General features: G+C 43.6%; 1 protein-coding gene across 2 annotated transcripts in view; it reads right to left on the reverse strand.

Moving 5' to 3' along the window:
* Positions 1 to 554: 554 nt before the first annotated feature.
* The window catches only part of LOC138582809 (serine/threonine-protein kinase SBK1-like), a 155,125-nt gene continuing 134,558 nt past the window's right edge, over positions 555 to 21,121 (reverse strand). Inside the window, exon 4 of one of the 2 annotated variants that reach the window (XM_069654465.1) lies at positions 555 to 1,486. In XM_069654465.1, the coding sequence (XP_069510566.1) occupies positions 734 to 1,486 (753 nt within the window). In that variant the 3' untranslated portion in view covers positions 555 to 733. The remainder of the gene's footprint in view (positions 1,487 to 21,121) is intronic. The other variant, XM_069654464.1, reaches the window with a different exon arrangement.

The raw sequence follows: 21,121 nt of genomic DNA on the forward strand, positions 1-21,121 counted from the left end.
GAAAAGACAACTCTAGAAATCTGAGACACTTAGAAACATGTGCAAGCTGGCAATTCTGGAATTTGCAAATTCTCTTTGGAAAACATTGGCCCTCATTACGACCCTGGCGGATTTCGCGGTGCTAAATGCACCGCGAAGCACGGCGGAAAGCCGTCGATAGCGCCATGGGGGTTGGCGGATTTACCACCCCATGCCGACCTTGGCGGAGCGGTAAATCCCCAATCCCCATTTTACCCTTCCCCATTCCCATTCTTGCCCCATAGGGTATAATGGGAGTGGGGAAGGAGTTAATTACGCCGCCGTAAAGTACGGCGGCGTAATTAACAACGAGGTCCCTTAGCGCCATGGTTTTCTCCGCCCGGCAAAACCAGGCGGAGAAAACCTCCATGGCGCTAAGGGAACTCGTAGTACGGCGGACGGGTCCACCGCGATTAGCGCTGGCGGAAACCCACTCCGCCAGGGTCCTAATGAGGGCCATTGTATTTTAGATATTTCAACTGAAATCAAAAGAACAGTAGTAGTATATGAAACATTACCAATTAGAATCCAATTTTCATTTAACGACTTTTATTATTCCTTCGTTTCAAAGCCTAAAATTCACAATGCTATTTTTGTATTGAGGATGAGAGCATGAATTTGAAAGTTGTTCTACTGAAATAACACAATTTCTAGATGTTTGCTTTTCATATTTCTTATTCGTTCTGGTACCTATTTTAATTAACTCGCAACACATTCATACACATATTTCGATGGGCGTTGACACCAACATTTGGTTTTGGTTCCCTTCCGTGGGTACACCATCGAAGCTGCTTGACGCCGATAGAGAGCAATTAGGGCCCGCCTCTTGGTTGATACAGTTTTTAGCTTCACTGTTCGCCAGAGACAGGCCTTGGTGCTTTATTCTTGAAATCAGATCTTCATTCAAGTTCAGAGAAGCGGCATTTGACTCGTCTTTCTTGACTAACCAACATTTACCAAAAAAACACAAAACATCCTTTATTGAACACCGTTTCTGAGGCTCAATAGAGAGTAATTTCCTAAACATTTTAAGGGCATTGGGGGTAAATCTACCCCACTGGGAGGGGACCTCAGCATTTCTGAATCTTTGCCAATGTAGAAATTCCTCATAAAAGGTGTCTGAATTAAGGGCCTTTTCCCAAGGAAAGTTTCCAGTCAGCGTACAGAACAGTAGGACGCCAAATGCCCAGACATCGATGCTGTAATTCACCAGGAAACCATCGTGCTTTGACGCTTCGCAGAGCTCTGGCGCTGTGTAAGGAATAGTGCCGCTAACTCGCTTTTCCATTGTGCCAGTGATCCGCGTCATTCCGAAATCAGAGAGCTTAACCTTTCGGCACTCTTTGTCAAAAATCAGGATGTTTTCAGGCTTGATATCCCTGTGCACTAGCCTTCTGCTGTGCAGATGATCCAGTGCTAAGGCAATTTGATAAATACAGCGCTTAGTGATGTGTTCAGAAAGTCCCACCTAGAAGCAGAGGAAAAACACGAGACATTAACCCAATGTATTCTTCCAAAAGACAAACCTAATGCATTGCCTCATTCTGGCTTCTTATGCGGGTGACAATCATTTCGTTTCCTTTACCTTGCAAATATAATTTATAGACCAGCCTAAGATACTGAAAATGAAGAAAAAAATAGTTGTATAAAACGGGGAGGCGTCAGGTTGGCAAAGTGATGTATGTTATGATGCCACCACTGGCTGAGACACAGTCAGCCTGCCACAAGGAGTGTAGCAATTTGTCAAACCCATACGTGTCTACTCGCTGTGTAATGAGTGGGTGTGGAATGCTAGCTGTCCACGACCTTGCTTTGATGCGCAATTGACATGCCAATTACTACATTAACGGACCACTTTCAAACTATTTCGGTTAATCAGATATTGTGTTGCAGCTGTTAAGAACATTACGATTCTCTTGTCTACATTCCCCCAGATGTTGGATTGTCAGCATCACCATGACACTGTTATCCCAGTGAAGGACCCTGTCAGGCTGTTTTCCACATTGTTCCCATAAAATTGTAATTTCATTCTTAACTGGGTAATGTTTGTGTTGCCCTAGTTAAGTACAATGTCATTTGTGTTTTTGCATTGTCCCCAAGATAATTGTGAATCCACATTCGAACAATGCCACATTAGCATTGCCCAGTTAATCATATTGTCATGCGACATTGACTTCCACACGGTTGTTTGCAAGGTGTACACTGTTCCCAGGACATACTTCATCAGTTTAAATGTATTGTCCTCGGGATTGACCGACGACATTTTACATTACATTCAGAATTGCCACATATTAATTTTACCATTACTTTATTTATTTATTTATTAGTTGTTTATAGTTCAAAAATGAACTTTTTCAACAGAAAATACTTTTACATGTAAACATATACATACTGTATTAACAATACATTCAATTTACCATTACCTGAAAAAGTGGCCTAGACTACTTTACATTTTCTCTTAAATATCCCATTGACCCAGGAACTGGCACATACCACTTTACATATGACCACACAGAAGCACTTTATGCCAGTAACAATGCCCACAGAATTGCCCTATGCAAACTTACATTTCCCCATTTGTACCCATTCTAATTTGCACTAACCTCGGAAGAATTCTATGGCTCTTTACATTGCCATAAGACATGCCCAAAGCCACTTTCCGTTGGGGGAAGAATTGACCCACTGCATTTTATATTTCTGCCAAAATGTGCCCATGTCACTTTGCATTGCCATAAACAATCGCTTTCATGGTGAACTGTGTGAACATCGCTCTACTGTTGCCTCAGGACAGGTTGGTGGCAATCAATAAGGAGTTACTACAAATTATGGATTTGCACATGGGGACTGATGAAACAAATGTATTAATTTTCAAAATACAAATAACACAAATGACAGCTGTTGAGAATGAGAAGGCTATTGATAGCATCAAACCAGGCAATATATCAAGGCCATGGCACCACTGGGCCCTGCAAAAACTAAAAACAATGCATTAGGGGAGCCGAAGATTTCTCCAATTGGGTATTGCTTTCTTTAGAGGTAATGGCAAAGTAAAGGGGGTGGGTCAAGCACATGGTGGCCTGGAATGCAAAAGCAATTTTCAATTAATTCCCAGGTCTCCAGTTGGGGAGCAAATTCTGGTGGGGAGGTCACTGGGACGCTGGGGGAATGTCGAAGGAGGGAATCCCTACTGCATATGCAGATTCTTGTTGGTTTATATGTGGTATAGAGTTTTGCAAAGGACAAGGTCATATGCACAAACAGGTTAAAAATAGACAATCTGTCAGCTGTCTGATATTACACAAATGGAGGGAATGGAGACAAGGAAGTTGGTGGACCAAACAAGAGGTGTTTGGGATGTATGCCTTCCGTGAGGTTGATGTTGCATGCAGAATATCTTCTGGGCATTCAACAGGGGAAAGCAGATTGGTGCTCCTGTTATTTGGAGGACCCAGTAGATTAGTGGTCTTTCAAAGGTTACATATATTTTGGGCCCCACTCCAGCTGGATCTGTTGACCTCTAAACTGAGTGCCCAGCCTAAATGTTCTTTTGTCTCTGTTGGATACTGGTCCCAATAGTGTTGGCAACATACACATTTATGACAGGTTTGTGGTCAAGGGGTCCATTATGTGTTTTCCCCATCAATTCGTAATGTGTCCTGATGTCCTGCAGCAAGTTCAGTCGAAGAGAGCTCAGTTTGTAAGGGTAATTCCCTTTGGCCCAGACTGGGTGGGCTTCCTATTGTGTTGGATCTGACATTGGTCATTCCCATTCTATTTCCTGGTTTCTAAGGATTGTTGAAAGACCATAAAGAAAAGGTCCTTAATTCCTTTACTCCTTTATTTTATAAGACACGCTATGCCTCCTGTCAGGCTGCAATTTGGGGAACAATGGTTAACTGCAGGCAGTTCACTGACATATTCTGGTACAATACAGAAAGTTCTGAGGACCAGCTAAATGCTCATTGCGCCTGTCAGTATGGAGTATCTGGCTTGGTTTGTACAAGTAAGGGGGTTTGTTTCCCATTTAGATTGATGCAGTTCAAGTGATTAATTTTCAAGAAGAGTTGGCTCAGAAGAACACATGACTTACCCCTGGTAATGTTCTTTCTATTGGATGTTCCTCCCATGGATTCCTCATCTTTTATATACCAATATCCAGTATGAGGGTGTTGTGCATCAACGAGTCATTGTCCATCGGCAGCTTCCATCCCTGCACTCGGACGTGACATTGACTTTGGTATAAATAGATGCACCACGCCTGCTGCCTCAATTCAAGTTTTTCCCCTCTTCTTGCATAGCCGCCTTGAGGATTCAAAACAAAAAAATCCTATGCATTGAAAGAAAGGAAGGTATAATTCAGCAAAATTCACATACAGTCGGAGGGGTAGAATGGTAGGGTGATGAGGAATCCACAGGAGGAAGATCAGCAGAAAGAACATTACCAGAGGTAAGTAATTTGTTCTTCTAATGGATTGTGACCTCCCACAGAGTCCTCATTTTTTATAGACTCCCATAGCAGTTTGTAAATGGATGTGGGACGAACACATTCTTTTATGGTTTTATTATGTAGAGAACAGCTCTACCAAATCTAGCATCCTGTCCCAACAAGGAATGTAGGCAGTACTGCTCTGCGAAAGTGTGTAACGAACACCAGGTTGCAGCATTACATATATGCAGTACCGGTATGCCTCTTTGTAGGGCTGAAATAGTTGCAACCCCTCTGGTAGAATGTACCCTTAAATTATCAGGGACATCCTTCCCAGCCAAGGAATAGCATTATGAAATGCACAGAATGGTCCATTGTGACAAAGTCTGTTTGATCACAGCTTGTTCTAAGAGGCTGAAATAGAGCAACTGCACAACAATGAGTCCTGTTATGCAACTTTATTAAAGGGCTCTTAAAGGAAAATCCCTGTTCTGGGGCGCGCATGAAAATAGATAGTGCTGCCAGGTAACCATTGGCAGTAGACACCTGTAGCCCTTTATGCGCCCGATGCAACAGCAAAGACAATACAATAGGAGGCTCACAAGTGAAGGATCAATATATTTAGCACTACGCCAGCTGCAAAATGTGTTCCAACAGCAGCAGTTTAGAGCTTTTGTTGCTGACATCCAAGCAGAAAGCAACACCTCATAACGTGTTCCGGGAGGTCCCAATCTTTTTATCTTAACCTCCTAGACACCAGACGTGAGGGTTCAGAGTTCTGATTTCTGGGTGAAGCAGATGCCTCTCTCTTGAATGAGGAGGTCCGCTCTCTGGGGAAGATGCAATGGAGTGCAGATGGACATGTCCAGAAGTTCCGGGTACCACATCCTTCTGGCCCAATCTGGAGCAAACAGAATCATGACTGTCCCAAACTTCCCAACCTCCTGATGACATGAGGAATGACAGTGACTGGAGGGAATGCATATAGAAGTGGAAAATCCCAGTCCACCAAAAACACATGCTCTAATGCTCCTCTCTGAGGAAATTCCCTGGATCAAAACAGGTCGCATTTCCTGTTGATACATGATGTGCACAGATCCACTTGAAAAGTTTCCCAAAGGGAAAAGATCTCTAGAAGGACTTCCTGAGCTGACTACCACTCGTGGGAGACTGTGCTCTGATTGGTCAGAGTTTCCACCATTGTATTCTCTTGTCTGGCTAGGTGAAAAGCCGACAAAGAGACTCTTTCTTGAAGGGCCCAAAACCATAACTGCATTGCCTCTTTGCACTGTGGTAGTGACCCTACACCTACTCTCCTGTTGAGGTAATGCATAGCCACTGTATTGTCCATGATTATCCGGACTTTCCTCTATCGCACACAAGGCTAAAAGGCCATCAGTGCTGGTCTGATTTCCCTAAGCTCTAAAAGGTTTATGTGTAGTTTGTATTCTGATGGAAAGCAATGACCTCTGATTATTAGATCATTCATGTGTGCTGCGCATCCCGTGATGGAGGATTCCATGACTACTGTCATCTGCGGCCAAGGTTGCCAAAAAGGTTCCCTTATAATCACCTTCTACTTGCAGGCCCACCACAGAAGATCATGTGCAACCTTGCCTGGGACCTGAAGAAGGACTGTCATCCTGCTGGAGAACTGTGACCATTGGAATCTGAGGGCACACTGGACAGACCTCAGCAGGAAAATGCAAGATGCCATGAGGCTGAGCAACGTGACAGGTGCCGTACAGAAGTTCCAGAGCTCGTTCGGCAACAAGCTCTTATTAGCCAATTATCTAGGTTGGGAAAGAAATTAATCCATAGATTCACTGCTAACACCACCATAAACGTGGTGAAGACCCTTGGGGCAAGGGGGGCATGAAAGGCAGTACTCGAAATTGAAAGTGACCATTATTTCCTGTGCTTGGGATGTATAGGCACATGAAAGATAACATCCTGAAGACTGAGTGACACCGTCCAATCCTGGAGCTGAAGGGCCTGGAGGATCTGCAAAAGAGATCTTGAATCTGTCCTTCCTGAAGAACTTGTTCAAGCATCTCTGTTCCAAGATGGGTCACAGTCCTCCATCTTTCTTGGGAACCAGAAAATAGGTGGAGTACCAGCAATGGTTTTGCTCTGCTGCAGACACCCTTTCCACAGCACCATTCTCAAGCAGGGAAAGAATCTCCTGCAGATGGATCTGGTCTGGTTCCTGAAGAGATTGTTTCCTCTGGGGACAATCTGGAGGTCTTTTCAAGAATGGAAGGCAGTACCCTTGGGCTACTGTCTCCAGCACCCAAGCATCCTAAGTAATGCTTCCCCATTCTTCAAGATTCTGGGGCAATCTGCCTCCCACTGCAGACATGTGAGTAAAGAACTGGAAGCGGTTTTGAAGTACTGACTGTGGCAGATGGCAACGAGGCAGAAACTGCTTGGGTAGCTCTACCTCCACAACCTCATGCTCCACGAGGAAGTCTTCTTTGGCCTCTCTGGGAAACCTGGCTTCTGGTCCTTTCGACTGAGGAATACAAGAGTTTGTTTGTTTATTTATTTGTATAGCGCAAACCAGGCCCGGAGGCAACCGGGCGCATATCTTCAAGCAATAGTTACAACATTACATGAGCACAGTACAAAGACCTAGGCATACAGGAACGATACAAGAGCACAGTACAAAGCATAGGCATACAGGAACAGTGCGGGTTAGTTTGGCATACATAACCAAATCTGGGAGGACAGCTTTTCAGAAGACAGTTGGACATCTGAAATGGCTAGCCAGTGTTTAACCTTGAGTATAAATAGGTTAAGAGATGAAATATTTCTAATAGTGAGGGGTACAGTGTTCCACAGTTTGGCTGCCAAGAATGGGAAACTAGCCCCTCCAGCTGTTTGTAGCTTGAATCTAGGGATTGCGAGGCATTGGTTATGGGCAGACCTGAGTGACAGTGGTGGGATATATTGAGTAAACCGCGAGGCTAAGTAGATAGGTGCTTGGTTGTGAATGCATTTGTAAGTAAGGGCAAGTGATTTGAGTGAAATCCTTTGGGAGACTGAAAGCCAGTGTAAGTTCTTCCTAGTTTCGGAGATGTGTGCTGATCTAGGGATGTTAAGGGCTGCTCTGATGGTGTTGATTTGAATGATCTGGAGTTTATTGACGTTGCACTGGGTGGTGCTTTGGTACAGTATGTTGCAGTAGTCCAGTGAAAGGAGAGACCTCTCCAACTTTGAGCAGTTGGCTGGCTTTGCTGGGGTGTCAGATTGCTGCCCTTAAAGATTTAGCAGCCACCTTGGAGACTTTCAGTTTTTCAAGTCTCTCGTCAGCCTTGGTGCAAAAAGGTCAAACCCATCAAATGGCATGTCTAACAGCTTGGATTACACATTTGGGGCAACTCCTGACTTACACATTCGCGCAAACCTTCTTGCGACTGTTCTAGCCATCATGGAATGACGCACAGAATCAGATGCGTCCAAACCTGATTACAAGAATTGACATGCCACTTCTTTGCCCTACTGGATGATATTTCGTAAACCTCTCTCATTTTCCCTTTGGGGATATTTTCAGCTGCTTGTGCTACAATACACAACAAGGTGTGGGTGTACTTTGCCAATGCACAAGAGGCAATTACGGCCTTTAGCACCATACACCCATCTGAGAATACTCTCTTCCCCAAGACATGAAACTTTTGTCATCCCTATCACGAGGGATTGTAGGGTAGGCAGCTGCCTTTGAAGTAGATGTAGCTGGTTGCACTACCAGATGTTCCAGGTAGGGTGCCAAGAGATGAATTCTGGGTGAATAGATGATGGTCTATATTTTTTTAACAAAATCTCTATTGGCAGCTAGTGTGGTGTTTGGTTTCTGACAGTTTTCTAGGACGTTGTTTTTCAAAGCTGAGTAGAATGGAAAAACAGGTACATTGGGTGGTCCCTTGTCCAGGATATCTGTCAGATCATCCTGATCTATGTCCTTTGCAGGACAGCCCCCCCCCCAAGTATTCAGTCACTTTGTTTGTGATAGACCTGTAAACGCCACTAGAATGGCCAGCTAGGTCTGTAGTGGCAAATTCTACTTCTGGTGAAGTGTCAAGACCACTAGCATCTTTCAAACACTCAGCCAAATCATGTCACCTGGAGTCATCAACGATTAGATCCTCCGGTACTTTAGCCGTGCCATATATTATCATCCTGTTCCTCTTCCTCCTCAAAAATGGACCCCATAGACTTAATAAAGTCTTTTTAGACAACAGCTTAAAAGCTGTCAATGGTTCGGAGTATGATGTTGATGGCTTCAACACCAAAAGCCTTGACACTGAGTCCCTCGACGAATAGAAGAAGGAGGCAGGGGCATCCATTTTCTTTGTGTTGACTTAACTGTTGATGCCATATGAGGAGGTTTCTCTGATAAACTACCGGGGCTCTAGCACGTGAGAAGCAGTCTTAGATGACTCCTTGTCTGCCTTGTGAGGCTCAATGGGGTTGGAAGATTTCTTTGGTTCCTTTGAGGGACCGGACAGGGACGCCTTCGAAAACACTACAATCATCTGAAGACAGACTTCCTCCAAATCTGCTTCAGAGGCAAATTTACTTAGAAAACATACCTTTTTCCTGTTAGGTGAGTAATCTGATGACAATGACAAGTGTTGTCGCTTCTTCTTCAATTTTCATCGAGAAGAGGACAATGAAGAGTGCCGTGAATCACTTCTGGACCTGGAGCGCTTTGAGTGTTTTGAGTGCTTCTTTGATCTCTGATATATGTCCGTCAAACTCTTTTCTTCAGAGAATCTCCTTTTCGAAGCAGTGGATGAATGGGATTTAGACACCGACTGACCTACAGTGAGTTTGGCCTTCCTCTCCTTCGAGGCTATTATGGTCATGGATTGGCATGACCCGCAATCTTCGACCTTGTGTTCCACCCCAAAGCACCAGAGGCATATTCTGTGCAGATCTGTGATCGACATGTTTGAGTCACAGTCCGCACACCTCTTACATACTGTTTCTGGAGTAGAAAATTGCTCAGGTGATTAAACCGCTGGAAGCATGCAGTGCATGCGGAAAAATAGAACTGAGACAATGGGCTCAATGCATGCTATTTATACCGACGTTGATGTCACGTTCAAGTGCGGAATGTAAGACGCAGAGGGACCTCAATTCGACGACGCACTGCAACCTCTGCAGCCAAAAAGTTTCTGAAGGCAGGATCGCGGTATATCAAAGTTTAGGAATACGTGGGAGGACACAATACATTAGAAGACAACTTATCATATTGTAAATGTGCATAGATTAACAATATGTATTCATTAGAACCCAGTAGGGGGCTTTCTGGTTATGGAACATCCATTGATAACTAGTTTGTTGAAAAATGTTGGGGTTACAGTTCCCCCGTTCTCCTTATATTGCCAAATTACGGATGCAAATATTGTATTCCTTGTTTCCGGTCTGGCCTTGGAATTAGTTGTTTTCCCTCAAATGGTTGTCAGAAAAGTTGGTCAAGTTGATGTTTGTGGCTGCTTTCTGTAGTGCCTCTGATGAGTACTGGGACTGATCTGCAGAGTGTTGGCAGCTATTTGGGTTTCATTACGTATTACAAAATAGACTAAAACTGGTTCCAAGGTCATTGACCTGCAAATCTTTTCAACTAACCCAATATTTTGTTAAGTAGCTTGTTTAAAAGAGTAAAGAATGGTACCAGCAGACTTAAGAATATCCAGGCAATATTTGTTTAATAAAAGAAGCCTTATGCTCCTATTTCTTCTCCTATGATAGATAGATAGATAGATAGATAGATAGATAGATAGATAGATAGATAGATAGATAGATAGATAGATAGATAGATAGATAGATAGATTGATAGATAGGAAATTGAAGAATGTTGGTTAGACACTTCTCTCTTGCAGTAGATTCCTCTAGGGATCATGGCTTCTGCCGCCTTTTAGTAAGGGGCTAGATTTGGGCACATTCAAAAATGTGTTGATTGGTCACAGGCACCTACGTTTTATATATTATATTGCAGGACTAATGTGCATGCTTCAATTGTGGTTTTATCACAGCATTGAAGTTTGTATAATAGAAACCACAGTAAAATATCTGAGAATACCGATTGGCCCTAGCAGGCTGTGATGCGCAGTCATAATTCTATTAATGTGAGCATTGAGGATTATCCCTCTCTTCATGTCTCTGTTTACCAGTTTCATTTTTCTTTCCACTGCGTTAGCATCAGTTGCAGCCTTTCTTTGGAATGTTCCAGAATGCTTGCTGCGAAGGCGCCTGGCTTGTATTTGGATGTTTGGATCTGGTGTGGGATTCTATGTGGTCTTGGTTTGAGTGCCAGGCTTTATAAAGAGGACTTGATTAACCAAAGGAGCAGATATGCTACAAGGTCTCATAGGATTGGACATGGACTAAAAGGGGAGGATAACAGGAGAAAGGAGTTGAGGGGATAGCATTTTTTCCAAAAGATATTGGTTCTTGCGGCTATAAAATAAAGAGTAAGGTGCATAATGCTCTCTCCAGGCCATTAACGGAACCACAACTGTCAGTTGCAACATACTAGAAGCAGTCAGCATTATTTGAGAGAAAAATATGACCGCTAGAGCTGGTGGGGATGGTGCATGCATGTACTGTGCATTGCGGAACTACGTGGATTCCCCACAGAAAGAAGCGGCAGAGGGTGTGGTAAGGATGGGCTTGTGGAGGTGTGTGTGTGTGTGTGTGTGTGTGTGTATATGTATGAGTGTGGGCGGGGTTTATGTGCATGCATCTATGTTCCGTGCACACTAGATGGAGGGATGAGGAGTGGGTAAGAAACGGGGGCTGCAGGGTTGTCCCCTGCATTAGGGTATTGGATGGAAGGGGGCGCATTAATAGGAAAAAATATTACCAGCAGCACTGACATTGGACCCCGTGAAAGAGGAGTCGATGAAATCGGACTGCAGGGAATTAAAGTGGATCCTGATTTAATCTGTTTTTCATACTACTCATGCCTGATTCTAGCATACCAGCATGCATTAATGCTGAGTTATATTTGGTGCAAGCCCATGTCTATAAGATCCACCTTTAATTGTTGGTTAGGCAGCTAAGCAAAGTGGTATATTTGGAATCCCTGTGATCAGGATAAATAGATCAGTTTAATTTGCATGCCATATGATACAAGGCCATGATGCTTGTCATACATCCTATCAGAAGGATATACGCATTGAAGAGTAGTAGAGACAGGATGAAACCACATCATATCTTTAAAGTAACTGGAGGACGTTGGGAGAGGTGCTGGCCCGCAACTAATTTCAGGCCCACATATGACAGATTTTTATTTCAATTAACAGTAAGGGACAGAAAATGGCAATGTATGTGATTGTGTCCTGATATTTACATTAATGTATGCATGCATTTTTTCTGCATGAACATTAGTCACAATCATGATTCAACAAGATTGTCATCTGCTTCCTTGTACAATCATCCCAATACTTAGAGGCCGATTGGTATCCTCTGTTGGTAGCCACCACATAGAACCTTCATGCTTTCACTATGACATACATGCATTGCTCTTGCCTTGCTACATAATCATTTAACAGACTTGTACGTTTGTGCCTAAGGTTTTTTTGTGGTATCATGAGTATGCTGGATGGAGTGGTACAGGGTGGATGGAGGATGGATGGTCGAACATGCAGTGCAGAGTGTGGTGTTGGTAGATGTGTTCTACCTGACCCCCTTGGTGCAGTTACCTTCAGCTGCTAGAAACTAATCTGGTGAGTTGTCCTTTACAGCTTTATCTTCAATAAAGGAAACTGTTATCTTCATCTACCTCCATGAACATCCTGACCCAGTATATTACATATAGGAGAAGAGGAACTATACCTGTAGCAGGATAACCCGGCCTAGTCAGAATGATATGGGATCCATTGCCTGTGTTATGAGAGTACTCTGAGGCAAGGAATGCATTTAGTGACAGATGTGGATGTAAAGGCGGGCAACATAGTGAGGATATGAAAGCCCTTCGGGGTTACCAAGGGTCAATCAGTGTTTTTCACGGCTAAGAAAAGGAAAAGTGTAGGATTGAAGCATGTGGTGATGGAAGAAGGTAGAACACGGAGTAAGATACCATGCGCACAACTCTATCCACCCCTACATTGTCCATCCCGAATCAAGAGTCTTTGTCTTCCTGAGAGGACTTATTTGCCCAATCGGCTTAGGATAAAGAGTGCGGGTGGAGGTGATTAGTAGGTTGTGAGTATATCTAGAAGTGTATAGTGTGGGGATGGAGATCATGGTGTGGGAGGATCTCTTTGCCCCTTCCCCCAACCTTTTGACAGAGACAGAGGTAGACATGAACATGACAGGTGTATTTGTAGAGCACACACTCACCCCCACAGGGGTTTCTTGACACTACAGACAGATAATAGATGTTTATTGTTGCCCAATGCAATGATAATCATTTGATCAATCTCAAAAGGATGGAGGGCTGAATGACCTGTCAGGATTTCAACTTGTGACCATGATATCGAACACAGATCCCTGACGTGAATGTATTAGTTCACTGAAGAACAGACTGGGCAGCACATTTCCCCAATAAGTGCAGCATAATGGGTTAATGAGGGGAGATGACCAGTTGGGTGAGAGTGTGGCTAGAGGTGTAACACATGAGTTGGAGAGAATTACAGATGATCCTCGCCTTTCCCCCAGACCCATTGCCAGAGACAAAATATTCATCTCAGCACTCACATTAGAAGGTTACCCTCTAGACAAATGATTTTGTATTATAATAGCATATGCCTGCAAGGGATTACATCTAACTAGCTATGGTCAATTGGCCAGCTATTGACACCATTACTGTTTGATTTCCCCCCTCTCTGTTGCCCATAATCTCAATGCCAGATCATATTTTTTGTTTTGCGTTGCTGTTGGTCCTAAGATGAACCATGTGTGTGGTATCTTGAGGTGGCTGGATGCAATGGTACAGCTTGGCTGGAACGTGAAAGGTGGAAACTGAAGAGTGGTGTGATTGTGTTGAAAAATTGCCCAAATCCGAATGCATACGCATGCTGTCTGTTTGAGATTATTCATGCTGTGATCAAAGACTAAAGGCCTGAATTTATTCAAACAGATCCCTGTTTCAGACAATTCTTTCAGACATATTCCATTTGATTGTGCACTCTGCATCCAGAATTTCTATTCACCTTAATTTTCAGATGGGAAAACATTTGATCGGATGTGATGAAATTCTTCTCTATTACTTTTTTTAAAAATATTTATTCGACATTTATATAGTGCCTTAATCCAAAGTGCTGTACATAGCATCACTACAATAAAAGCAGTACAATAGTATGGAGTTTTATGTAGAATCAACTTTGCTGAAGTAGATGAGATTTCATTGATTTATGAAACACAGAATAGACCACGATAGATCATGGAGGAAGAGTGCTCCAGTGCAAAGGGGCAAGATGAGAACATTTACGAAAACGTGACTGCGCACAAGAAGGAAGTGGCACTAAAAGACGAAATTGAAAACTAGAGTGAAACGGATGAGAAGGAGTATAGAATGAAATCAAGGAGGAGAGATAGTCAGGAGCAAGACCATAAAGCGATTTAAAGACAAGACATAGAAAGTTAAATTTAATTGGAGCTTGGAAAGAGAGCCAGCCAAGAATAAGATGGGCAGAAGAGATTGACTCACGTGAAGCCGGGGAGGAATGTATAGGAATAGAGGCATTAAAGGCAGACTTCAGAGGGGCAAGTCACGCAAGTGGAAGACCAAAGAGTGCAGTAGAACAGTAAAATAAGCATGAGAAAATGAAAGAAGTTATCAGTACTTTGGTAGAATCAAAGGACAAGAAGGAGCAGACTTTACAAATATTAAATAGATGATAGTGACAGGCGTGCAACGATATAGAAATGTGGTGTTTAAAGGATAGAGCAGTATCAAAGTAAAGTACCAGATTATGGGAAGTAGATGAGATAGGAAGCTGGGAGGGTGGAAATTATATAAAAGGAGGAGGTAAGGGTGAGGGAATGGTATTAGAAAGGAAGAAAAATACTTCAGTTTTAACAGTATTACGTGTAAGATAATAAGAAGACATCCAGGATTTAATGGTTGTAAGCAAGAGGATAGTTGAAAAAGAGGCGAAAGACAGAACAAGATGAGTATCATCAGCATAGAAATGATGTGATAAACCAAAGGAAGAAAGAATGTCAGCCAGAGGGGAAGTATAAATAGAAAAAAGAAAAGGACAGAGAACAGATACGTGCAGGACACCATGAGCAAGAGGAAAAGAATCTGAGGTTTTCCCTCCCCATGAAACAGAAAATATCTGTTGAGACAGATAGGATCTGAACCAGGAAAGAACAAAGCCAGAAAAACCAATTGATGAAAGAGAGGCTTGTAAACGTCAGTGATAAACAGTGTTGATTAGCCAAAGGATTTCTTAGAATCGGGTTAACAGAAGCACATTTGAAAGAAGATGGAACATTGAAGGTATGAAGAAAAATGTTGAAAAAAGATGTGAGGTATGAATTGAGAGAGAGATAGACTTTAGTAATAAGAACTGAGTGGAAGGACGGGGGCACTTGAGACCCCCCTCCCTTATACCTACTCATCCTGGTTAGAACCAGCCATGGCTGCTTTGGGTCCAGGGCCCTTGCCCCGGGGCACTTGTGCGGGAACACCTTTACGAACCGTGAACCCTTTTATAACGCAATATCTCTGGGTGCTGCAATACTCTCGCGCACACCCTTGTATAGAAAAACCAGGGGTGATTAAGACTCCATTTTGAAAATCACAGACTTCATTTTGCAATAGTAAATAGCTTGCAGCCCTCCAGTAAAGATCAACCTCAAACCCGGTGCCATTCTGCCGCTGGTGAAGCAATACCCCATATTGAGGGAAGCTGAGGAAGGAATAAAAGACACAATATATGCATTAATGGTACAATGCATTATAGTTCCATCTAACTCACCGTACAACATGTGTATTTACCCGATCAAAAAAGCCAAGAGAGGGGCGTTGAGGATGATCCAAGATTTATGCCCCCTTAATGACGTAGTACAGAAGGAGTTCCCTCTTGTCCCAAATCCTGCCTCAATTCTGTGTAGCATCCCAACAGAAGCCACTCATTTCACAGTAGTGGACTAAAAGAACGCATTCATTTCAATCCTACTCGATCGAGGTTCCTGGTACTTGACAGCATTCACGCTAGGGGGGGAGGTATGAACATTGTAGGCTGCCCCAAGGGTACTGCGAGAGCCCCAGCATTTTCAACAGAATATTGCACAAAGACATTGGAAATATGCACACAACAAGTCCCATAATTCAGTACATAGACGATTTGTTAGTGTGCAGGAAAGATGAAAAAGAGTGTAGAGAAGACTCAATCACCCTGCTAACACATCTTGCACAGAAGGGGTACAAGGTAGACAGACAGGAGCTGCAATACTGCTTAACAGAAGTACTGTATCTAGGACAATTGATTTCCAAAGATGGTAAAAGAATCATACCAGACAGGGCAGCAGCAATAAGAGCAGTGAAAGAGCCCACTCAGTAAAGGAGATGCAGAAGTTCCTCAGCATGTGTAATTACTGCCACTCATGGATATTAGACTATGCATCATACACTAGGCCCCTGCTCCAAGCACTCAAGGAGGCACAGCGAGAAAACACCCACCTACAACGGACACAGGAAATGCACAGAGCCTTTGACACACTTAAGGAACTAATATCCACTGCCCCAGTTCTTGCGATCCCTAACTATGAGCAGGAATTTTATTTATTCTCAAATTGCAATGGCACACTCATGACAGCCGTACTGACACAAAAGACATCCTTGGGCCATAAGCCCTTGGCACTCTACAGCGGGACACTCGATGCAGTGATGAAGGGACATTTTGCGTGCGAATAGGCTCTCGCAGCCGCCACGTTCATGATCGAAAATAGCTTTACAATTGTGATGGGATGCTCTGTCACGTTATATGTGGAACACTCTCTGTTTGCTATCCTCGAAAGATCAAAGAGCACATTGACCACTCAAAGGGCCACAGCATATGAACTGATCATTTCTAGTGCTAATATACATATTGTGCGATGTAAAAGCGTAAACCCAGCAACGTTCATTACAGAATCATGCACTGTAGAAGACATGCAGCAGCATGACTACACTACATATGCGGGAGATGATGATGACACACCGAAACACATGAAAATGCACTGTCAGAAGGGGAAGTTTACTTCGCGGATGGGTCTGCCTCTATAGATTGTGAAACTGGAGAAAAGCATGTAGGAGCAGCAGTAGTGCGGGTAGAAGATGGGGATTTTGAAGTGATTGTGCAGAAGAGGTTGCCCCTACACTTCTCAGCCCAAGCAGCGGAGCTAGTAGCACTCATAGAAGCACTTCAAGCAGCAAAGGGATGTATGGTCACCATTTATACAGACTCTGCCTATATGGCGACAACAGTACATGGAGGACTGGCGCGGTGGGGAATGAGGGGATTTTGATGAGCCGATGGGTCCCCAGTGCAATATGCAGTATTGCTATGAGACTTGAGTGATGCCTTGAAGGAACCGACACTTGTCGCAGTCGTGAAGTGCCAAGCCCATACCCGAGGTGATGATGTCATCTCATTAGGAAACGCGGCAGCGAACACTGCTGCAAAAGAAGCATCCTATTTCTAATAGGCCTCAGCAGGTGAGTACATACTACAGAAGACAGTAGAGGAAATGCAACCAGACGGTTTTAATTCATGACCAATTTCTCAGATACTTGAGCTCCAACATGATGCACCTAGCAAAGAGAAGGAGATGTGTGTGAAGAGGGGGTGCAGCCAGTTATCCACTGATTTACTATGGAGACAAAACAACACTGGCAAGGTAGTGGTGCCAACAAAATTGCTAGAAGTAGCATTTAAACAGTTACACTTCCCAGCCCACAATGCAAAGCAGCACATCATCGCAGACATACAGGAAACTTCGTTTACCCCCGGAATAAAGGAACATGTTACGAAGTTAATATTAGAATGCATTACCTGCCAAACGTACAATTCCAGCATGACATTCCAAACCCTCAAGGGAACATTGCCAAAACCAGAAGGGCCCTTTAGACAGCTGCACATAGACTATGCAGACATGGGAGAGCGTTGTAACGGGGCTACATATTTGATCGTTGTTGTATGACCCTTTTCCCGGTGGGTGGAGGCAGGACCATGTGCTCATCCAGATGCGCGGTGTGCTGCCAAATTCTTAGTGAAAGAAGTGTTTCCCCGTTGCGGCATCTGTGATGTCATACATTCCGATAACGTAACGCACTTTGTGAATGACATGTTTAAGCATATCACTGCAATGCTGGGCATAACCCATAAGCTCTGCACGATTTATCATCCGCAATCGAATGGAATTGTGGAAAAAATGAACGGATTGCTCAAGAGTAGATTTTACAAACTGTGCCACACACTCAAAAGCAAACTGGGTGTATTGCTTACCCCTGGCACTGTTTGAAATGAGAAACCAACCCAGTAAGGACCACCACCTGTCACCGCATGAAATAGTGACAGGTCAGAGGATGCACACAGCCCACTCACCCTTGCGTAGACAATCGAATGCACATCAAAGTGCCAATGTATTAGAAGAAAAATTCCACTAATATCTCAGAAATTTGACAAAAGCAGCGCGAGCCATAGCAAAGCAAATAGAACCCCCTTCACACAAGAGAACTCTACTGACACAGTAGCCCCAGCTACAGGAAGTGAAGACTGCCAGCTAATGACATGTGACATGGTATACATAAGATGTTTTGCACAGAGATGGAAAGGGCTGATATTCCATGGCCCCTATAAAGTGATCATTTGCACGCCCACGGCAGTAAAAGTACAGGGGCTGCGGTACTGGGTACATTTGACCGATGTGCGTAGAGTACATGGGAACATAACTGGTTCAGACACCATAGAAGGTGAGACCAAGGGTAGTGCACAACCTTAAAAAATATGAATGTACAGAAACTGGTACCAAATAAAGCATAAAGAAAACACAGGAATGGCAAAATGTGTAAATAATTGTATAGAGCAGCAATGTTTTAATGGTTGCATGATATAGTAAGTTGCTGGTTAACTGCCTGTTCTTTCTCCCTTTCTGTCCTCTCCCTACTCATCTCCACGGTTTTATTTTTTAACTGAAACATGGGTTTCAAAATAACATTTTTCCATCATCTAGCAATGAAATGGTGTGACTGTATTTTCCCTCCCTCGGTTCTCTTCCCCAGACTTAAGTTGTGGGGGAGGGAAACGGAAGGATGCGGTAGAACAGAGAATGTGTAAATATAAATGTGACCATGAAGCTAACTATGCGTAAGATGATAACCTGGAAAAGGCAAATTAAAATGTACAAAATAATGGTTGTAAGCAATGCACACAAATGATCTGCATGATTAACAAGTGCTTATATTTTGTTTATTAGGAGCCTCAATGGGCATGGATGAGCCCCCAGCAACAGCAAGCGGTAGTGTAGATAGGAGTAGACACAGGAGAAATGCATACCCTAGTTACTCATATGAATGCGTGTTGTTTGTGTGTGCAGTTGTATTCTTTTCAAAATTATTAGGCCTGTGTCTATGCTGTATAAATATTTATATTTCAATTGATGTTGGCCAGGGGGGTGCGGGCATTGAAACAATTAAGAAGGGGACTCACTTAATTTGGGATGGAGCCAAGTTAATATGGGGTCACGGGAGTCCCGAGGATGAACATAATAATGACAATGCCACAAGATTCCCCCGCATCTCAACAATGCAAGCCACTGTGCAGTCCCCAGAAATGAATGATTCCCATTTTAGTGTGTATACAATGAATGACAGAACCCTTTCAGAACTCACGTGGGTGCAGAATCATCCATACCCAACAACTGGGTCAATGTCAGAAGTAGCATTGTCCAATGGCCCGAACACCAGAGGGAGGGTAATAGGTGTAGATCCATGTCAAGTACTTATTACAACTTATATACCAAAGGGGATGACAAACAGGGCTGAGGGGCTGAGGGAGACAAGCCAGGAAAAAGCAGAGAGTGACAGAACAAGTGGGAAGAGGATTATAGATTTGGCCTAGATACAGTTGATGATCCACAGCACCACTGTCAAACAAATAAGTAGCATTCCGGCATGAGCCACATAGCAAAACAAATGACTAATGAGAGCTACTATGTCTGCTTGCTCATACCCCACGCCTCAGGAACTCCCAAAGTACTATTGCCACAAGAAATTCCATTTGCAGAGGCCCAATATCTCCCACATCTCGCGCTGTGCCGAATCAAAAATGCATTTCAAGCACACACAGTTTCTTTCGAACTTTTGCAGAACGAACGAACATGTTACTCCCGGCTGCAAGGAGTAATTTGTGTGAAAGAGCCTTTTTTGGTAATAAAGGGGACATTGTACATGGATAATAAGTGGCAGAAGGAAGAGTTATTGTGCAAAGCAGAAGCGCTGCGAGGACTGTCTGAAGAAAAACTCTCATGGGTACAGAGAACTTGCGCTCCCATACGGACTGAACACATAGGCAAACTCACTTGAGTCACCGCCATCGAGAAACCCTTCAAGTTACAACAAAACATTTCATACAAACTATGCTTCCATGGAGAAGGAAAGAAGGACATGGGCAGCAACAAGAACTGTAGCAAAACTCTCATAATCCCGGACATGAAGGAGGGAACAGCAGCGCTAATGGACACGTATTGGGTTTGCGGCAATATGGCATACTTGCATCTTCCACAATCATGGAAAGGAATGTGCTCCTTGGCAACATAGCATTCCACACTAATTGTAATCCCTGAGAGCCATATCAACAGAGGGAGCAAGCATGCAGCAATCCAAGATGAACCTTCCCCAACGCCGCTCGGGATGGGTCCTGCATATGCCATATATGAGGAAGGGGTCCAAGATTCACACCGAAGAAAGAAACGATCGTCCAACTACATCTCAACCAAGTCCACCAAACATTTGGCCCAGATACTCGACCGATTTCAACTATTTAGCTCCATGGAGACATTCTTTGCGTCCCTCATTCCCAGCATCCAGGCGAGAGCAAATGCCAAGTTGCTCCAAATAACTCGATGGGAGCTCATCCAATTGGCTAACGACACAGAAGTAGGGTTCAATGTCATCAAAGTGGAACACAGAGCCTTGCGGTTAATGACAATTCAGAATCGATACGTATTGGATCTGATAACAGCTATCGATGGAGGTGTTTGCCGAAGAATCAGGAGCGCATGTTGCACATTTGTACCTTTTGCAGATGCTGAGAACGGTTCCCTCTCACACGTGATAGAAGCAGTGCACGACCTTGGCGAGTCGGTGAAGAATGAAGGAGGATCACAGCTGAGCACCTGGTTTGACAATCTTTTTTCATGGGTACCTTCCTGGCTTGGAATGACGGTAAAACTCCTCATACCACTCATCGTCTTTTTACTCCTCATTTTTTGTGTGTGTCAATTGGGACTCCGATGCTGCGCAAATGCAGTACCAAATGGCGCACTGATGATGGTAACAATGGGATGTGCAAATGGTGTGGCACAAATCAAACATGAGGCGGAAGTACAAACTGGTGAATGCACAGAGCCCAAATACAGGATGACTGCCGTATACAACACAGGATATATAATAGATAGTTTAGATCACACAACCATAAAGCAGCCGAGAGAGTTACAATGGTGCGAGGAGGC

The sequence above is a fragment of the Ambystoma mexicanum genome, chromosome 3q, assembly GCF_040938575.1.
Source record: "Ambystoma mexicanum isolate Mex_15411 chromosome 3q, UKY_AmexF1_1, whole genome shotgun sequence".
Lineage (NCBI taxonomy): Eukaryota > Metazoa > Chordata > Amphibia > Caudata > Ambystomatidae > Ambystoma > Ambystoma mexicanum.